General features: G+C 37.5%; 1 protein-coding gene across 1 annotated transcript in view; it reads left to right on the top strand.

The window, feature by feature from the left end:
• Positions 1 to 21,960, top strand: part of LOC126474654 (fatty acid synthase-like) — a 169,516-nt gene that overhangs the window by 133,926 nt on the left and 13,630 nt on the right. Inside the window, exon 5 of the mRNA XM_050102132.1 lies at positions 2,015 to 2,215. Coding sequence (XP_049958089.1) covers positions 2,015 to 2,215 — 201 coding nt within the window. The remainder of the gene's footprint in view (positions 1 to 2,014; positions 2,216 to 21,960) is intronic.

The following is a 21,960-nucleotide window of genomic DNA, read 5'->3' as shown; positions in this document are numbered from 1 at the left end:
TATAAATTGATAAACATGGTGCAGAAGTATAATGCATAGAGCATATTTTGAGTGTGTGACTTTAGTACTTATTTGAAAGTATTTTCCAAAATTGATAACTGCAGTATGGGCTGTTTGTTACAGTGGAAACAGAGGTAATTACTCTCATTAAGGAGATGCATACAGGAATCTCTGTCTTAACTTTGCTGTATTTAAAATAATCAAAATTTAGAATTTTAGTTATTTCATTAAATCACCACTTCAGGCCAAATAAAACACATTACTGAATTCAGATAAATTAGGCTCACAAACTATCAATCTATGTTTGGCTATTGTTGAGTTTTAGGAGCTTCAGAATTTAAATGTTATTGTGTATATCAACAAGAAACTTGAATGCGTTAATACAAACAAGAAGAAGAAAGGAACATTACAAGTATGCTGATGGAATAGGCTAGCTATCCTTCAAGTTCAGTGTTTGAGATAGAGCCTACAGTTTTCTTTTCTTTTCGAGTTGAGCTTCTATGGACTGTGTGGTAACAACCAATTTTATTTTAGCGTCTAGGTCTTGTTCTTGTTCCAGCTTTGACTTCCTGCCAGTATCTTCTGAACCCACCAAGAAGTTCCTGTTTATACTCTTAGGACAAAGGTCCTCTGTGTCTTTTGGAGGTTGATGCCATTTTAAAATCAATCTTCTAAATTTGTTCCTGTCAGGAATTTCTCTCTCTGAGTTACCAATCTGCCTAAGATCATTTTCACATTCTTTGACAGGTGTTGCTGATGACAACACCTGTTGGCAGCTGAGGATTTCATTTAATTATCATTTATTCTAGAGAAGCTGCACGGTCATCAATGGTATCTGTTCTTTTGAGAACAGTTACTATCTTCATATATATATATATATACCCAAACTCTTACGGGAATCGTCACCTTAGTGCTTGCAATGAATGAGTGGGTGGGCAAATATCTGTTAGGTACATTACGTATGTAGATTGTGGATAGTTGGAAATGTGGGTCTTACGGAAAGCGTGCAAGGGTTAAGCCCCTGCAGTCATGCTATTCATCTGTATCCTCAGTGGCTCAGATGGATAGAGCATGTGCCATGTAAGCAGGTGATCACGGGTTTGAGTCCCGGTCGGGGCACACATTTTCAGCTGTCCCCATCGAGGTATATCATCAACATCTGTCGGCAGCTGAGGATTTCAATTAATTATCATTTACTTCAGAGTTTTGCTGGACTGCCCTGTTTTATAGAAACTTTTATGACATTATATCAACTCTGTAAAGCTGTAATCAATACAAGATAAATATTTATTTTATCTGTGTACTTTAAGTGTAAGTTGCTGTTTGAAACTATCAATGATTAATGCACTGTACCTTTATTTGTCTAGGAGCATTGTGTCAGAATGGCTTGTTGATATTCTGTGATCTGTTTGTATTGCTTGGTTCAAATATGTTGACCACCGGTCATTTTATAGTGTGCTTTATGTCTAATATTTATAATATTATGAGTACTGGAGTGATACTTTAGAACTATATTATGGTGTAATATTTTTATAATTCATTGTTATTATTGCTGTTGTTAATATAATTTTGTTTAATGTGTTTACTAAGATAAAGACAGTATAAGTAATCAGCTGTCCCAGTCAACGGATGCAGTTTAAGGGAATTGTGGACAATTTATACAAGAATGGCTGGACGGGTATTAGTATTTGCATCTTTCAAATACTGGTCTTGGAGCATTCTAATTCTGTCTCCTGATTCCATAACTTTCTTTTGAAATCTAACTGGTGGCAAACTGAAAAAGTAAGAAATATTCAAACTTCAGTGCAAGTTAACAAAGTGATACTTCTTTTCTCAGAGCAGTGGTTTTTGTAAGAGTGTAGGTGCTATTTTAAGCATATTAGAATACTTCAGCGGTTATCAAAACAATTCTGTATCAGTTCTCATCTTTCCTCCTTGACATAAATTTAAAATGTCCAAAACTTTGTATTATGGTGCAAAACACTCTCAACTCTTTTTATGTTCTGTCATTCAGGGCCAAGCATAATGCTTGACACTGCTTGCTCATCCAGTATCTATGCACTAGAAAAAGCTACCTCCAGCTTTTATGATGGAACATGTGATGCTGCAGTGATTGTGGGCTGTAACCTGCTACTCAACCCCCTTACATCATCAATGCTACAACTCATCAATGCAACAAGTACAAGAGGCTGTTGCCGCAGTTTTGATGAAGCAGGTATGTATTGTTGCTATTATGAGAAATTAGACTTGATAACTAATACAAAGGGAGAAAATGTCCATCCCCAAGTTACTAATCCTTGTTAGATGTGTTACAAAAAGTTGATTTTTTTAAAAGAAATTGCTTTTGAAATGAGCTGTTTAATTTTCATTTTGTATTTATTCCATATTACATGTTGAAACAAGTTACACTTTTATCAGAAGCACCATACCTCAGCTTTCAGTCTATCAGATTATGCTTGAGGTCATCCTTTTCTGATGCAGTTCATGAATTTCAGACTCTGATGAAGTGCATTTTCCAAAGGATCATTGGTTATTAACTGACAGTTTCCTTGTGTAAGCAAATGATTCATTAGTATCATCATACTAAGTGATTTTCATGCTGAGTGGTTACATCATCTATTTCTTCCCATTTGTATATTTTTAAAATGCAGAATTTATTGCCTCTACATCAGTCAGTGCAGTTTTCATCATTCACTTACTGTGCGCATTCACATACTGTGTGCAGATATTGTGTCAGTCCAGTTCCTTATTGTTCTTTTTATATTAAAGTGACCATCCTCTCCTATGACTCTTGACACCATACCTCTATTGTATCATCTGATCCCATCACTGTTAAATTAATTGGCAACATAGGTCTCCTTTCCTCTGTTATCATAGTGGTTACTACTTTGTTGGTGGGATGGACTGTGCCCACTCATAGTTTATTGGTGGGCAAGAAGAAAATGTCTCTGCCCACTATCTATATCAGTGAAATTCTGTTTGTGTTGCAAGGGTAAAAGTTTTGCTATAATGTACATCAGTTTTCAATTTTATCTGCAGAATAGTTTTGTTTGTTAAGCTTTTTAAAGTAATGGTGTTATGTTGTGTGTGTTTTATTAACATAGATGAATTGTAATATCATGACATCATAAATTTCTTTGTTTTGGATTATGAAAATTCATCCAAAGTTAGTGGATATTCATAATGAGGCTCAGGCAGATTACACACATACTGTAAGAAGAATGTAATAATCTCAGTTTCAGAGAACACAGGCGCTGTCAAATATGAATACTATTGAACTGTCAACTTCATAAGTTATGTTTGCAAAATACTGACACAAATTATTTATAGAAGAATGGAAAAAAAACTGGTAGAAGCCAATCTCGTAGGAAGATCAGTTTGGGTTTTGGAGAAATGAAGGAACAGGCAAGGTCATACTGACCTGTGACTTATTGTAGAAGATAGTTTAGAGAAAGCTTTTGACAGCAATGGCTCGAATGCACCCTTTGAAAATCTGAAGTCAGCTGGAATAAAATCTTGGGGATTAAAGGTTATTTACAAACTTGTACAGATGGTAGACTGCTGTAATGAGGCACAAATGACTTCAAAGGCAAGCATTGTATAAGCATTGTATAAGAAGAAAGTGAGACCAGTTTGTGGCTTATACTCACCCCCCCCCCCCCCCCCCCCCCAGCCTATCCCATTATTCAATACATACTTTGAGCCAGCAGTAAAGGAAAGCAAGGAGAAATTGAAAGAGGGAATTAAAGTTCAGGGAGAAGAAATAAAACTTTGATGGATGCTAATGACAGCCTAATTCTACATTGTTTGTCCAGCCAGCACAGTGTAGGTGTACGTGTGTGTGTAACAAAAGCAAAATAAAAGTAATAGAATGTAGTCAAATTAAATAAAGCAATGCTGAGTTAGATTAGGAAATGAGTTACTAATATTAATACATGAGTTCTGCTCTTTTGGCAGCAAAATAACTAATGACGGTTGGAATATAGAAGATATAAAACGTAAATTTCAATTTAAGCATTGGGAAGTATTTCCTGAAGGTATTTGTCTGGAGTATATCCTTGTGTAGAACTGGAACATCGAAACAGGGATAATAAACTTGAACCAAGAAGAGAATAGCTGCTTTAGAAATGTGGTGGTGCAGAAGAAGGCCGAAGATTACATGGTTAGATTGATTAGCTATTGTAGAGGTACTGAATCTAATAGGAGAAAAAGATGCTTCTGGCAGAACTGGACTAAAGAGGGATCGGTTGATAGGACACAGTCACCAATTTCATAATAGAGGAAAGTGTGAGGGATAAGAATTGTAGTGGGAGACCAAGGAATGAATACCGTAACCAGGTTCGGATGTATATCAGGTGCAGTCATTATTCAGAGATGAAGAAGCCTGCACAGGTTAGAGAGGCCTGGAGAGCAGCATCAGACCAGTCTTTAGACTGAAGACCACAACAATTTTGTGGCTTCTAAGGGTGTTGGGGCACAAACAAATAACTACATTGCTGAGAGATCATATTATGTGATCCAATTCTGTGCTTTGAAGCAGCCTGTGCCACCAGGATCCTTCCCACCAACACCATCTTTTGTGAATTGTGCAGGTAGGGACTCTGCAATATAACCTATGTTCTCGTAATCCTACTGGCATAAACCTTTGTTAGTCATTGTCCTTACCTATTTAGCTCCTCCTCTGTTCACATTCCAGCACTATACAGCCCTCTATTCCACTAACGCACCCACAGTCTTTTTACTTCTTTCCTTTTCCACTACCCCCCCCCCCCCCCCCATCTAATCTACTGTCCCTCACCCCTACTCTGCTATCTCTCCTCCTTCCCACCCCAGCCTCCTCCTTTCCTGCTCTGCCTGGTTGCTTCTCCCATCATGTGCTACTGCTCACAGTCTGGCCTCAGCAGCCAGAGACTGTGGTCATGTGTGTATGAGTTGCATTTGGGCAAGTGTGTGTGTGTGTGTGTGTGTGTGTGTGTGTGTGTGTGTGTGTGTGTGTTTGTGTCTGTTGTCTATTTCTGGTGAAGGTCTTGTTGGCCAAAAGTACACTTTCCTACAGACTTTTTGTTGTGCCCATCTGCGACTCAGCAACTCTGTTATATGGTGAGTAGCAACTATCCTTTTCATACTATAGGGTGCTTCAAAAAGAATCATCTGATTTAAGAAAATCATAGCAGTTATGTTATATGAGATATGTGCATAAACAATGTACTGTTGGAAAGAGCAGACTCTCAAGTTTTACTTGGTTCCCACTAGGTAGCTAGCTAGGTAGCAGCAGTGTGCACCTACCTCAGATCTAGTAAAAGTGGTGTCAGGCAACAGAAAGCATTTTATGTTCTACATTTTGTGCAGTGTGAGTCAGTAGAAACCGTTCAGCGTGACTTTTGTACTAGATATGGTGTGGATCCTCCTGCACCACAGAGCATTAGACAATGGCATGAACAATTTTGAGAAACAGTTGTTTATGTAAAGGCAAATCACTGGGCCATCCCTGAATGTCTGAGACAGATGTCAAATGCATCTGCTATAGTTCAACGAGCAGTCTGCAGAAATCTGTTCATCATGCAGCTCAACAGCTCAACATGCCCTGATGTCCATCCAGCGTGTGATGTGTCGATGTTTACACATGAAACCATACAAAATTCAGCCACTGCAAGCTCTTTGTGAAGGTGACAGACAACAGTGTATGGAGTTCTGTAATTTTGTTCTTGACAAGATGGAGGATGACAGTTTTCTTCCATGCTTAGTGCATAGTGATGAGGCAAAATTCCATTTAAATGGAAAGGAGAACCGTCATAATGTGAAAATATGGGGTATGGAACAATCACATGAAGTCGTACTGAGACATTGCATAACAGCAGCTGTGGAATCTGTGTAGTGTGGAAACAACTTGAATATTGCATTGGCATATACCATGCATCTCAGGTGGGGCATATTGAACCACTATGAAAAGGTATGAAAAAAAAAAAAAAAAAACTTTTTGTGTTTACCATTCATCGAAGAACAAAATACATTCTATATGTTTATCAGTTTCAGAAATATAGATGTGCCAGATCAGATGATTCTTTTTGATGCACTCTGTATTGTTAATTTTTTAAAAAGTGGTGTTGCACTGACAAACCAGTGCAATGAATGTTGATATTTCACTACATAGTTAAGAATCACTAAGATTGTGTGTCTCACTGTGGTCAGTATTTTGCAGATCTTACACTTAAAAGACGGAATCTACTCACTGGAAATAAATGATGAATTATATTTATTAAAAGGGAATTACATTATAAAATAAATGATTTATTTACTTAAAATACAAAATCGTACACTGGCTGGAGGAGAATTACTCTCCTTTGCCTCATACTGACAACACACAAACCATGCTGTACAATGCACTCCCCATAAGATAGCAGTAATGGAGGAAATGCATCCCACACCCATTTCAAATGCTCCCTGGCTGATATTGAATGTGAGTGCCCCAGACAGCTTAGTCAGAAACAATTGCATTTGAATTTTGTGTCCCAAAGCTGCAGGCATGTCACTGCCACCAAAGCTTTCTCATTACACTATAAGGTAATTCTCACAGTAAGGTCGGTGAAACTAATATATACGCTATAAGGTAATTGTCACAGTAAGGTCAGTGAAACTAATACTGTGTGTAGCAGTGGACTATTGTGTGATGGAGAATAGGACTATTGGCTTAACAGCTTGGATCACTTCTTCCAGTTTAAACAAACCACTGATAAACTGCCACACACACACACACACACACACACACACACACACACACACACACACAACAGATGCTTCCTTCTCATCTTGGAGTCTGAGTGGCCCGTGCAAATATTCTGATGAATTGTAGAAGGAGTGGCTAACAAGGTGTTCTTTACTTTACTTTTTAATATTTGAAGATTTTCAGTATCCTACCTCATTTCTTGGGCAATCTGTTGTAGACTTTGTGATGGAACAGATCTGAATTTTGTAGTCTGTCCTCAGTAGCATCAATTTTGATCATCATAGAGTTAAAAATCTAATTGAGTGTAGGATAGTGTTTGTTATTGATGTACATGACGCCATATTTTTGTTGACATTAACACACACATTTTATTTCATACGCAGTTCACTTATTAATTATGGTGACCAGTTTTTACATCATGAAAGATAATTAGCACAAGTCCTCAGGCTAGCATCCACAATTGTAGTGGTCATGTTTTTAATTGTGACCCAAAATAAACATTTCATATTTATATGAAATTGTTACGGTTCGCAGTTATCACAGCTGCTGTTAAAGACAAGTACATTCTGGTAGTTCATTTAAATCAGTCCAAAACATAAATCACTGAGTCTAAAAATAGCTCAATCTGATAACAATGATAGTACACAGTACTTGTTGATCACACCACAATTCAGGCAGAGTATTCGTTAATCTTACGTACTGAATTCACTCAAAAGTAATTAAATATTAAAGTTCCTGAGATTTGCAATTTTAGGTGCTCATATTTTCCTGAACAGGATGTACATAATTATGGTGTGGGACAAGCAACAACAGTGCACACGTCACAGGTGTTACTTGTTTGCATTCAAACTGTGGACTGACTACTTTCATTGATGTCTAATAGACAGATATAAGAATAAATTCTTATTTAGAAAACTATATAATAGTTTGAAAAATGGCTAGGTTGGAATTTACTGTTCCTACATCTGCATCTGTATCTATACTCATTCAAGCAACCCTGAGCTGTATGTCAGAGGGTACATCCCATTATACCAGTTATTTGGGCTTCTTCCCATTCCATTCATGTATGGAGTGCAGGAAGAATGATTGTTTGAATGCCTCTGTGAATGTGGTAATTATTCTGATATTAGCCTCATGGTCCCTATATGAGCGATATGTCAGGGATTGTAATATGTACCTTGCATCGTCATTTAAAGCCATTTCTTGAAACTTTGTTAACAAACTTTCCTGAAGTAGTTTACGTCTGTCTTCATGAGTCTTCCAGTTCAGTTCCTTCAGTATCTATGTGACACACTCCCATGTGTCAAACAAAACTGTGACCATTCATGCTGCCCTTCTCTGTATATGTTCAATATCCCCCGTTAGTGTTATTTGGTACAGGTCCCACACACTTGAGCAGTATTCTAGAACCAGTTGCACGAATGATTTGTAACCAATCTCCTTTGTAGACTGATAGCACTTACCCAGTGTTTTACCAATAAACTAAAGTCTGCTACCTGCTTCACCCAATACTGAGCCTAAGTGATCATTCATTTCTTATCTCTACAAAGCATTTCATCCAGGTACTTGTATGAGTTGGCTGGAATTGTCCAGCAGCGACTCATTGATATTATAGTCATAGCATACTATGCTTTTTTGTTTAGTAAACTGCATCATTTTACATTTCTGAACATTTGAAGCAAGTTGCCAATCTTTGCACCACTTTGAAATCTTATTAAGATCTGTCTGAATATTTAAGCAGCTTTTTTCAGTATCATAGCTAACTACATCATCTGCAAAAATTCTGAGGCTACTATCAATATTGTCTGCAAGGTCATAGATATACAACATGAACAGCAAGGGTCCCAACACACTTCGCTGGGGTACACCTGATCCTACTTCTATAGCTGACGATGACTCTCCATCCAAGATAACATGCTATGTCCTTGCTACCAAAAAGTCCTCAATCTTGTCACAAATTTCACTTGATACCCCATTTGATTATACTTTTGACAATATGGATAGGTGTGGGACTAAGTGAAATGCTTTTGAGAAATCAAGAAATACTGTGTCTACCTGACTGCTTTAATCCAAAGCTTTCAGTATGTCATGTGAGAAAAAAGTGCGATTTGGGTTTCACGTGATTGATGTTTTCAGAATGCATGTGGGTAGGCTTTGAGGAGGTCATTCGTTTCAAGGTACCTCAATATGTTTGAGCTCAGAATATGTTCTTGGATTCTATAACAAAACAATGTCAAGGATATTGGTCAGTAGTTTGGTAGATCACTTTTGCTACCCATCTTGTAGATGGGTGTGACCTGTGTTTTTTTTCGCAAGAATTAAGCACAGGTCTTTGTTTGAGTGATCTATGATAGATTCTAGTTAGAAGAGGAGCTAACTCAGCTACAAATTCAGTATAGAATCTGATGGGGATTCCATCAGGCCCTGGAGCTTTGTTCAGTTTAACAATTTCATCTGCTTCTGAATAACGCTGACACTAATACTAATTTCATTCAGTTTTTCAATGGTAAGAGGATTAAATTGAGCCAATTCTCCTGGGTTTTCCTTTGTAAAGAAACATTTGAAAATGGAGTTAAATATTTCAGCTTTTGCTTTGCTACCCATAATTTCAATTCCTGTCTCATTTGCTAGGGACTGGATCTTAACATAGGTGCCACTAACAGCCTTTGTATACCACAGGAATTTCTTTGGGTTTTGGGAAATATCATTTGACAATACTCTGTCATGGTAGACACTGAACACGTCATGTTTTGCTCTCTTGACAGCCAAATGCATTTCATTCAGCATCTGTCTATCTATAGCCCTAACTTTGTTTTACCTCATTATGCAGTAACCTCAGTTTCCTTAGAAATTTCTTTACAGTGACTGTATAGCATGGAGCTTCCCTCCCATAATGCACTGTTCTACTGGGTACGTATCTATCTGGTGCATGGTCAACTATTCCTTTAAATTTGAGCCATAGTTCCTCTATATTCTCCTGCCCTTGCTGCAAGTTTCAAGTTCCTCATTGAGATGTGACACTACCGATTTTTTATCTAGTTTACTGAACGTATGTATCTTTCTCCTTGTTTTAGTTTCCTTTGTATTTTGGTAATCATTGTTGACACAACCACCAGTTTTGATACCACTATTGATGTGAACATCCTCAAAGAGGTCTGGTATATTTGTTGCCATTAGATCCAATATATTTTCTTCATAAGGGGGGTTCCTAAGTATCAGTTCTAAGTAGTTTTCAGAGAAGGTATTTTGTAATGTTTCACAGAACGTCTTATCATGTCCATGGCTAACAAAACTGTAATTTTCCCAATTAATTATTGGATGATAAAAGTCTCCATTGATGATTACAGTATTAGTATCACAGTATATAATATTACAGAGTTTTCGATAAACTATGAGAATCACTGGAATTACAAAAAATGTTGCTGGTTACAAATCTAGAAAAATAAGAGCAGACTACTTTTCTTCTGTAATGTGAACCACCTCCTTTACAGGAATGCATGATGATAGATTACATGAATTTATTAATTAGCAATCTAATTAATTAATGCAGAATGTCAGTTTTTATGGAAAAATGAAGGTAACAAAACTAAGTCATCAAAGTCCAAAATTTAATAGTGGTTTTAATGAAACCTGCAATGGAAAAAGGGGTGATTCATAACTTCCAATTTAATTATTGCAGAAGATAATTATTTCTCTGTAATTTAAATTACTTTACAGGAAAGTTGGAAAGCTATACTTTCAAATGATGTGGATCACTTCATGAAATTATCCTCATTGACTCATAGGTTTTTGGCTGTAGTGAACTGCTGTGCTAACATTAATTAACTGTACATTTTAATTAACAGTGTCCTAATGATAACTAATAACATAAATGGAATCAGAGCACTTCAAACAATAATGTGAATAATAAATTCCAGAGAAATGCAAGCTAAACAAGAACTTGAGGTTTACAGATAGGTGCTACATTTTACTAGATATGATGGTAAGTCAAAAATTATCTAGACTTTCTTAGAAACACTTTTGTGGTAGTTGCACTGTGTTCCATGAGTGAGTGTTTACAGTTGGTACTACGGTGATGCCATGTGCCTCACTTGACCTTCACTGCACCAGAAGTGAGCTGGCAGTGGCAGCATAGACATATCCACTCCAATGGCATTTTGGAGGAAGGAAGAACGAAGCGCAGTGATATGATTTCTTTGGTCAGAAGGAGTGAAAGGGCTTGAAATTCATCATAGACTGTTACCACAGTAGGGAGACAGAATATTGCAGTGGTCAAATGTTTTTGAGTGAACAAGAATTTCAAAAGTGTCCAGAGAAATGTGATGCACAAAGAGAAAGCATAGCACCCGTCAACATCCACAGCGGCTGACAAAATGGAACAAACTCAATTGATGACTTTGATGAATGGGTGAGATACTATTGATGGTGTAGCATCTGCATTGAACATCAGTCATGGTTCTGCCTATTATATCATCCATAATGAACCTGGCTTCCTTAAAGTTTTTTCTTGATTGGTTCCACGACAATTCACTGAAGAACACAAACTCGAACATCTTGAGATCTGCCAATGCTTAGTCGACCATTACAACAGAGAAGGCAAGTTGTTTTTTGGAATGAATAATGGCCTGTGATGAAATGTGGACTTATCACTACAAGCCAGAACCAAAATGCCAGAGAATGGAGTGGAAGCATCCCAGATCACCAGAGAAGGAAAAACTCAAGTCTGCGGCATCAACAGGAAATGATATGCTAACTGTGTTTAGGGACGCAAAAGGGCCTATACTGAAAGAAAAGATTACATGGAGAAGGGGAAAACCGTGAACAAAGACTATTACTGTGCATTGTTGACCAACAAACTTAAAACAGGAATTCGCTGCAAACAGTGAGGTCTTTTGTCATAAAAGGTATTGCTATTTCACGATAACGCCCATCCTCACACTTCTCAACTCACCCTTGAAACCATCCAGAAATTGGATTTTGAGTTGCTGGAACATCCATTGTACAGTTATGATCTTGCTCCATCAGTCTTTCAATTGTTTGACCCCTGAAAGACACTTTATGAGGTCACTGATTTACCTCAGACACAGAGGTACATGAAGCCTGCACCAGGGGCTTTGCAACCAACTGGAAACCTTTTTGGCAGGAATACACAAGCTTATGGACTGCTGAACCAAGTGCATTTTAAAGAAGGGAGACTATATTGAAAAATAATGTGTAAATCAAACTGTATTTTTTAAGCAAATAAAGTATTTTATGAAAAGTCCAGATAACTAATTTTTGACTTACTCTCATAAAGATGTTGAGCTGTGTGCAGCTCACATTCATGCCATTTGTTCTTTGGCATTTTGTCACATCGAATGGGGTCTTGTTTCTTCCTTACTTATTGGCATAACAAAGTTGCTGGCTTGCCTCCTTGAGTGGCAGCAGCAGTGCTTATCGATACTGGTACTGTCGTACTATCTTTGGTGTGACTGTTAGTATTTCTTGGTGTTGGTGGTGTGTGTGGTGGTCAGTCGGTTGGGATGGAACATCGAGGAAGTCTCCGCGGCGCGGAGCCAGGCCAGGACCGCTGGCAGCATGCATGCACTGTCGGATTGTGAGGCACTAGCTGCGAGAGCGACCAAGTTCATTTCCCACTGAACCTGTATGCTGAAGCTGAGTGATCAGTTAACCTGTTATGAAACCTCAACTATTGTGAAATCTCTTTGTTCATTTGCGGTTGTTGCTCCCTGGGCCGTTCGGACTAGCAGCAACGTATGATATGTTGGAGTCAGCGAAATCTTGCAGCCATCTTACTATACTGTGGTTAATTATTAAATTGACTGTTATTTGCCAGTGAAGTGCACCAGTGGTATTTTCTGCCCTGTGGTCGCTAACGCCCCATTTACCTGCCCTGGTCGTTACCGTAGTTTTCCGGCAGTGTGCCTTTCCTCATCGTGTTGATGCTGTCTGGCATGGCATGTAGTTTGGCAGCCTTTTAAGTTGTTTGGTTCATGTTTTGCTTAGAGTGATTATTGTTCAGTTGGCTGTTTTTAGACGCCAATTTCTGAAGATGTAGTGCTGTTCGTATCCTTGTCCTCGTCCGATATTTTCCATCGTTGTGCCATTGGTCGGACGGAAGGAAACTGGTGAAATTGTTGGACGGTCCTTGGGCCATCTCTAGTTTGGGCTGCCATCAGATTATTTAACTTCAACTTTTGGCTGCCTGTCTCACCTCACGTTACATTTGAGCTTCCTTCTCAGGCCGACCCTTGGAACGCTTCTGGGCACCACTTGTTCTGTTTGTTTTAGATTGTGCGAGGCCTTCGGCTGCGTATTAATTCAGTTCTTTTTAAATGTTATATAAAGACCTTCAATCATGTTAAATTAAAATTTTGAGGATTGATTTTATTTTTAAAAAATTTTTGTCCTTGAAACTTGTTCTATCTGAAATTGTTTGTAATCCAGGCCTTAAGCTGTTAGTTGTTCGATGTGTTATATGTGGCCTTCAGCTGAGGATTTACTTGAACCCCTTTTAATAAGGCCTTGAGCCATGTGTATTCTTAAAGGAAAATTTTTTACAAGAAGGAAGGGGTTTATTTTAAACTGCTTGTCTGACTTGTTGTTCAGGCCTTCATCCATTGTTTTAGATTTGTTTGTGGCCTTCAGCCACGCAATAAGTTAATTTTTCTGTAATTAGGCTTTCAGCCGTTCTGCTGTAAGTTTAAAAAGAAATTTCTTGGTTAGAAAAATTGTTTATTCATGTGTTTTAATTATATTTGTCCTTCAGACGTGTAGTGTAGGCCTTCAGCCGCTAATTGTTTTCAATCACATGTTTTTATAACTTTTATTTTTTTAATTTATTATTATTATTATTATTATTATTATTATTATTATTTAATTTCAATGTCAGGCCTTCAGCTGTTCTGGTTTTTGGTGTGGTTTTGGGCCTGCAGCCCAGAAAGCATCTCAAGTTTCCTTTAACTAGGCCTTCAGCCATATTGTCTAGTTGCGATCTTTTAAAGCAATGTGCAAATAAGTGGTTCTTAGAAAAATAAAGTAGTGTGTTTGATTGAGCAACTCAGTCACTGTTTATGGCCCCATCCACAATCATAACTTTATCGTGTGCGCTCTCTGAGTACCTACCAACCAGGTTTCAGATGTCAAAAATAAGGTAAGATTTAGAGAAAATTTTTGGTTAGTCATGGGAGTAGAAAAACATAAAAGGCGGACAGGATCCACTTGCTTTGTCACAATGTAACATAACAGGTGAAACTGTGCACATAAAATGGAGTCATCTACAAATACATGAAGCTATTAGTCTTTGTGTGGGTAATTTGTACCAATATTTCATTTTCTGTATTCATTTAATAATAATTTTATGTATTAATACTTACAGAAGGACTGAATAACATACTGCAAAAAGGGCAAGAAAGAATTAAGTAGTTGTTTTGACAAGCAATTGCTGTTGCAGTCCGTGCAATATATTAAAATAAAAATAATAGTAATGAGAAAATATAATAGTAGGTGATAGAATAAGTTTACAGAACTGTATAATGTATTTGGTCTAAGTATTTGTTTACTGTGAAAGGTGTTTGTAACTGAATTATGGTCAGGTATATGGATGTTAATTTGACTAGAGCGATGTGTCACATGACAAAATGCAGGACAGAGATGCAAGGCACAGATTATGGTCTTTGGTGTGCTGGGACCCATGAAGACAAGGTGGGCTAGAACGGCCTGGGGCCACATGTGTTTTGATTCTGAGGCAGGATCAGACCTATAATATTGTTCAGAAGCTAGGCTTGGTTTATAAGTTTGTGAGCTGTGAACATAGTTGAATTAAAGTGACTGTGATGTAGTTAACTGTTTATTATTTCCTGCCACTGCTGTGCTAAAATTATTCACAGATTCAACTGGACGATTATATGTAGGAGCATCACTCACAACTAAGCACGTATCTATGAATAAAGCAATGATATACATTTGATGTGTGCTAAACATACATTAATATCCTTAATTCTCGATGTCGTTGCTCCATTTACTCTTATATATCTGTAGTTCGCTGACTGACCTCATAGGCCAGTTTATTAATCATTTATGTAAGGGCATAAAGTAATGGTGTGCAGTGAGATCCCTGTGCAGATGAGCCATTTAAGAGATTGTGCACTTGCCCTCTGCTGGTTTGGAAGCAGCAGTAGGTACCTCTCATTGTTAGTAACATTGCAACAAAAAAATGGCTCTGAGCACTATGGGACTTAACTTCTGAGGTCATCAGTCCCCTAGAACTTAGAACTACTTAAACTTAACTAACCTAAGGACATCACACACATCCATGCCTGAGGCAGGATTCGAACCTGCGACCATAGCGGTCGCGCGGTTCCAGGCTGTAGCGCCTAGAACCGCCCGGCCACACCAGCTCATTGCAACAACTTTTACGTTGGATTATAAAACATGCTTCTAAAACCCTGAAGGATGCATAGTCTATAATAAAATTGTTTTTGCTTCTAGTATTGTCACTGAAAATTATTGAGTTCATCATAATTCACTCTTGTTATTAAGAAGAAATTCAATTAGGAAGTATATCTATTAGAAGATATGTGTAAAGATCTCTAGGTCCCCGAAGAAGCTTCTGGAAAATGTTCAGTTTTTGACTTCTTATTTCATGCTTTATTATTATTATTATTATTATTATTATTATTATTATTATATATTTTTCTATCATGCTTCTGTAGGATAAATACTTTTTACACCTTAGCTGCATTGCCCCAGAATACTATGTATGCGGATAGTACTGAATGAAAGTATGCTTGCAGTCCTGTCTGCATGCTAACACAGTGAGAAAGACTCGTAACTGCAGTGCAGACAGAACTGAGCATTTTAATTCTGTTGCCTCTACATTTATTATCCATCTGGATACCCAATAACTTCAAATATGGAGCCTCATCCAGCATCTGCCCACTAATCTCTACTTCTGATTCCTATAAGCCATTATTATTTGTTCGGAATTGTGTAATATAAGTTTTTTGTAAGATTATGGGTTAGGCTGTTAGCCACGAACCTGTTGTAAGCATGTTCTTCCAGTATTCACCTGTCTGAGTCTGGTATTGACGTGTTCAAACTCTTTATCAAGACTCTAGTCTTTAGTAAACATTACAGTTTCAGAATAATCCTCCAGTTGTCTGAGTAAATCATTATTTAGGTCAAGAACCTTGCGACACACCATATTTAATTTTTTCCCTTGTCTGAATTTGATCTTTTTTCCATCACATCACTTGCTGATGTGATCCTCTGCTTTCTGTTGTTAAGACAAGACTACAGTGTCAGTTTCCCTGGTAGAATTTTATGATCTACACAATCAAAGATTTTGATAAGCTCACAGAAAATTCCAACAGGGCAGTTTTTCTTGTTTAGTCCTGTCCTGCTAGAATTGAGTTCATAAGATAATGTTTTGTTTTCTCAGAAGAGAAGTCTTAACAGAAGTCAAATGTAGTTGTTGTTAAAAAGCTATGCTCAGAGAGATTGTTCAATATTGTGTTGTAAGCTACCTTCACAAATTTTTTAGAACATAGGAAGGAGGGAGATGAGTCAAATATTATATCCACTTTTATAAATGGATGTTACTACTAAAAATTTCAGTCTTTCAGGAAATACACCTTGATTCGTCAACTAGTTACAAAGGTAGCTCAAGGGTGGTGCTACTAAGTCAGCACAACATATTAGAACTTTGAATGAGATACCATCATACCAAGAAAAAGTTACTCCATCAGGAACCTAATGAGCTATTAGAATTTGTATCATTCATTTCACTGCTGCTGCCATCTGGGAGTTCACCTTACTGAATTTGTTTCCTGCTAGTTATCTTTCAAATCATTTTTGTCTTGTTCTTGGAATTTTGAATTTTTTGTACATAATATACATTTTTGCCTTTTTGTTAACACACTGAAGAATATTGTAGTACTGAGTATAGTGCACTTTTAAGTTTTTATTAGAGCTAGCCCTGTGCTTTAAATGAAACTCTCTCTTCATAGCAAATGAAATTTGATGGCAGATGTTAGATACCCATTTTATTGACTTCCACCTTAAGTTTTTCTCACCTGCTGTGAAGAAAAACTGGCTTCCTAATGTTGTAAGAATGCTTTTCAAGAAAACTTCAAATTTTTCATTTGCTGTGTGCCCTTGATAAACCTCTTTCCATTTATGTTTTTGTTAATTTTCTCTACGTAGTGTAACTGAATTAGCATTTGGATCACTCTTTTTCAAAAGGGCCTTAGTCCAATAAACATAGTTTTGAGCAAACTTGAAAAAAACTGTTTAATACTACCAAATCTCAATTACAGCATCTTTTTAATGATGTAGTCTTATTACATACATAAAGTATATAAACATGAATCAAAAATATTTTATAAAAAGTGTGATAGATGCCTAAATTCAAGGATTTACATCCTTTTGAAAAAGTCTCACTTCTTCTCATATTATTATTGTAAAAGAAATGTAAATTTATTTGAAACAAGAAAAATGTTCATTTAATTATTATTTCATTCCTTTTACATCATCAGAACACTTTTTATTATCTCTGTTTCACTCATCATGGACCGACCTCAGAAGGTAAGTAGGCACTGTTGGCAATACTGAATCATGCCGACAATGAGCCAGTTGGAAAATATGCTGAAACAAACCATTAACGTATGACAGAGCTACCACATGCCTCGAAGGTCTGGCCTGTAATTGAAATGGGAAATGATTAGATGAGGGACTTAACTTTATTCTCTTGAGGCACTGGTTTTTTGTTAGTTTCTTCAGAAATGAAATTTTTCTTATAATATTCCAACCACCAAGTTCCATAATCTGTGATTGCTGTTGAATAATATATTTCCTTATGGTGAATTTGTTTTTTGTACTATTAATAAGTTCTGTTATTTTATGAACAATTTAGAGCCATTTTTTCAAGACTCCCTTAATTGTACTGAAGTCCCCCAGGACATATAACAAACAGCAATGGTTTTCTTGATATCATGAATACAGAATAGATTCACTATTACTTGCCTCAAATAAAACAATTTTTGAAATGGAGAAACAAGCAGCTGAGTGTTTGCATATCGTCTGTTGCTGTTGTTTAAGTACTGGGATGTTTACTTCCTTCTTCACTTTCCATTTTCATACCAGAATAGAACTAATTACTTCATAAGTGAACAATGTATTCTACAGCTGGACGTCTTTTGTTCACATTACTGAGATCAAAGCTTTTCTGCTTCATTATGTTGGCATGTGTGGTCACCCAAATGATAGCTTGAAATTTTCATTAAAAAGTTGGTAATGAAACTAGTAACTGACTTTCAATTTTGGATGCTTCTACTCAAACAACTCATACATAACCTGTATATTTAATTTGGCATTGAGATTCTTAACAGGGCAACTGCTAAGCAAATGGATTTTGTTGTAAATGAGCTTGTTTCATCACTGAGCCTTATTGGAGAATGTGCTTACGCCTCATGTTTTATGTGCTTTTACCTGTGAAGCTCAACTGTCTGATTCTTTTCACACTTTTTCAGATACAAAAAGTATTGACAAAAACACTTTTAAGTACACCCCCTGCTGCTGATTATCATGTTTCAAAACATGATATTTTAATGGTGGACTCTTTGATCTTGTTGGCTCTTCTTTCCTTGGTTGACAGCATTGAATTTCACATGTATTAGTGAACCTCTTTTTGAAGATATCTTGACCACCCTTTGTATGCATTTCATGTAAGGGAGTGAGAATTTTGCCTTGCTGAACCTTTGGTACCATGTAAAAAAATTTTTTCTCACCTGCAGTCACAAAAATGAGGCAAGAACTGTAAAGTATTATCTACAGTATATGGTATGAATAAAATTATTATGGAAGTATTAGCTCATTTTAACCTGTTATATTTTGACATAGTGTACATATAGTTTTTGTCAATAAAAATAATCAGTTTTTGAAAAAATAATACAGTTGGATGGATAAAAAATCTATTCACCAAATGGCAACAGGAAAAACTTAAGAAAATGTGCAAGCTTTCAAGACCAGTGTCTCCTTCTTCTGGGAGAAGGGTTGAAGGGGAAGGAAGAAGGATGAAGGAAAAAGACTGTCAGGTTTAGGAAAATGGGAAAATTATGGATAAATCACCCAGAACCCCAGAGATTTACTAGACTTGATGAGAAGGAAATATTGATTGTTAGGGACTGCAGTGGATGAGATTTGAAAACCTGAGAGCTTAAAGGTGGAAGATATGGTAATAAGCTAGACAGAAATTACTGACAAAATGTGCAAGAGTTAATACGAGTGAAAAACTAAGTGCATTATGCATGGTAGGCATGTGAAGTGGGGGGGGGGGGGGGGGGGGGGGGGAGGGGAATAAAAGGTTTAGAAAATTAAAAGGAAGTGAAGAACGGAATAGTTACTGAGAAGAAATGCTGAGACAAAAGAAATTAACATAAAACAAGGCTAAGTGGTTGGGGAGAACTAAGGACATGTAGTAATGCCAATTCCCACCTGTGCAGCTCTGGGAGACTGCTGTCAAATTGGAGAATCCAGAAGAACTGTGTGGTGAAAATGGCACTCAGGTCATGACTGTCGTATTGTAGAGAATTCTCTGCAACAGGATATTGCTAATATAGAAGGCTGAACAGTGTTTATGTACCAGCTGGTACACAACATGTCATTTTACGGGTGACAATACCTTCAATAGTATTTCTTTTGCTAGTTACAGGCCTGGTATAGGTGGTGGTAGGAGGATGCATAATGGGAATCTTATAGTGGTGACACTCACAGTGGTAGGGGCCATAGGGTAGGGAAATTGGTGCAGAAGGAGCATAGTGACTAACGAGGATATTGTGGACATTAGAGGGGAGGTGGTGACAAAGAGCTATAGTAGATGTGGTCGGCAAAATGTCAGACAGAATGGACATCATTTCAGTGCAGGATTTCAGGAAGTTATAGCCTTGTTGAAGAGCTGATTAATACCTTCAAGTCCAGGATTGTACTGTATAACAAGAGCTGTATTTCTAAGTTGTTTTCTGGAGGTATCCTTTTTACTGGAATTGGATGTGATGTCCGGGAAATCGGACATGAATTGAGTCAGATGCCAATCCTATTTGGGAGGGAATATTTGTGACAGAAAGGATGGTAACTGTCAAAATGTAAGTACTGTTACTTGTTAGTCACTGGACTCTTTCCTTCATCCCTCTTCCAGCCCATTCATCCCTTCTGCTAGAAAAAGGTGCCATGGCTGCAAAAACTTGCATATTTACTTAATTTTTATATGTGTTTTCTTCTGCTGTCACATGGTGAGTGGGTCTTTTATCTATGCAATTATATTATACTTTCAAAAATTGATTACTGGTTTTTTTATTGATACATTTGCTCCTGTAGCCATCATTCCTAATTATGTAACCCCCTTGTCTGTCTTTGTTGTTGCTATGTTGCTCAAACTGTCAACTATTTGTGATAGTTTGCTCCTTTATTTATCTGTACCACCTGTGTTAATAACATCTTTCTCCAACATCTTTCCTAGTACTGATTTCCATGTGTATGGATGGGTCCATTGTTATTTATGGATTTGCTTGTAACTCTTTGTTTATGGTTCACTATATCACTGCAGGGCTCTCTTCCGATCATCTTTTGCTGATTTATTTGAAAACTTTACAGCACTTTTAATTTCTTTTGTTCTCACCACTTACCTTGCTTCTACATGATTCTTCCACATATTTGGTCATTTGGTTTTCACCAAACTGCACTGATCAACTGTTACTGCCATCTCCTGTATTATGTTATATCCTAAACACAGAGGTTCTGTTTTCTCCCATGATTTTCTCTTTCTGTTTGCCCTATTTTTAAGCTTTCTGCTGCTTTCTTGTCTTTTCCATGAACTTTCTCAATCACAGTTTACCATCATAATTTTTTCTGTCATAATTGTTTCCTATCATACAGTCCATTTTTCTTGCGAGAAATCCTTGCCTACACATTGTTGACTCTTGTGAACCCTTGTCTGTTCTCATGATTTTTGTGCCAATTTTTCTACATTTTTCTGACCCTTTCCCTTGCTTGTCTTCCTTTTTTCTCTCACCTCCCCCCCCCCCCCCCCCCCCTAACCACTCCTGCTTCTTTTTCACCACTCACACTGTCTCTTATACTCCAAACTCTTCTCTCTTTTCAAAAACTTGCTTTTGCGCCATCTAAACTAAGAGTCCAAATTTTGTTTCTTGAAACCTGCTTGTCCCTGGGAACTACCCAGAAAGATCTGACACTCAAAGTTCCTCTTTCTGGATGTAATTACTCTCTACAATTGCTCATCTTACAGATTCAAGTACAGCCGTCTCTTGCATTTACCCTACTGTCTGTGACCTATATGTCTCATCTGCCTATTTTGGCTCCACCATATTTCTAAATTCTACAGAATCCCACAGTTACATGCCCTTCATGTTTCCTTGGCTTGGTACCATCTGCCAAGTGAACTTCAGACTACAACAGCAGACCAGACCTGAAAAAGCTGTCCTAACTTCTCCTAAACTACTTCAATAGGGGTATTTCCATTCCTGTCCCTCTCCAGCTTCCTAAACTGCCATACCATCAACCACCACTCCTCTTCTCCAAATCAAGGCTGGCCAACCTTCTTAACTTCCCTCAGTCTTCACCACTGCCTTTGAGAACAATGACAACTCATGATCACAAGAGCCCACAACAGTACATTGTTCTCAGCCTCTCATTTGAGGTCCTCTCCCCTCCTGAATTATCTGTATTGTTCAAGGGTCTCACTTTCATCAATAGACCTGCATTTAACCATGCTGCTTTGGTCAAGACCAACTGGAAATATCATTTTGCAACCCAATCTCAAACTCTTTCCAACAGCAAATGTGACATTGAACCCTGTCGTGAACAGTTCTGACCATGATCCCAACTCGATCCATCACTACTACTGTGAAGTCACTCTTTCAAGCATTCCAAGAATTCTTAGCTTCCAGCATTGCTTCACAGTCCTTTCTCAGATCTTTGCAACATGATCCTAAGCTGTTCTCTACAGAACTCCAGGCTCCCCATCCCCTGAAAACTGGTGACTCCACCATTATCCTTGCAGTGGACAAATGATTTTCCAAGGAAATGGACTGGTCATAGATGTTCAATTTTCCAGCTCCTGTCTGTCTGGTTTTTGCCAGCTTTCCAACACTTCTACATACATCATCTGCCATCAAGATCCAATCCCTGTGATATAAACTGACTGACAGTCCCTCCTTAAA

This window comes from Schistocerca serialis, chromosome 4 (genome assembly GCF_023864345.2).
Source record: "Schistocerca serialis cubense isolate TAMUIC-IGC-003099 chromosome 4, iqSchSeri2.2, whole genome shotgun sequence".
Lineage (NCBI taxonomy): Eukaryota > Metazoa > Arthropoda > Insecta > Orthoptera > Acrididae > Schistocerca > Schistocerca serialis.
The sequence above is the reverse complement of the archived record's forward strand: the minus strand, read 5'-3'. Positions and strand labels throughout refer to the sequence as shown.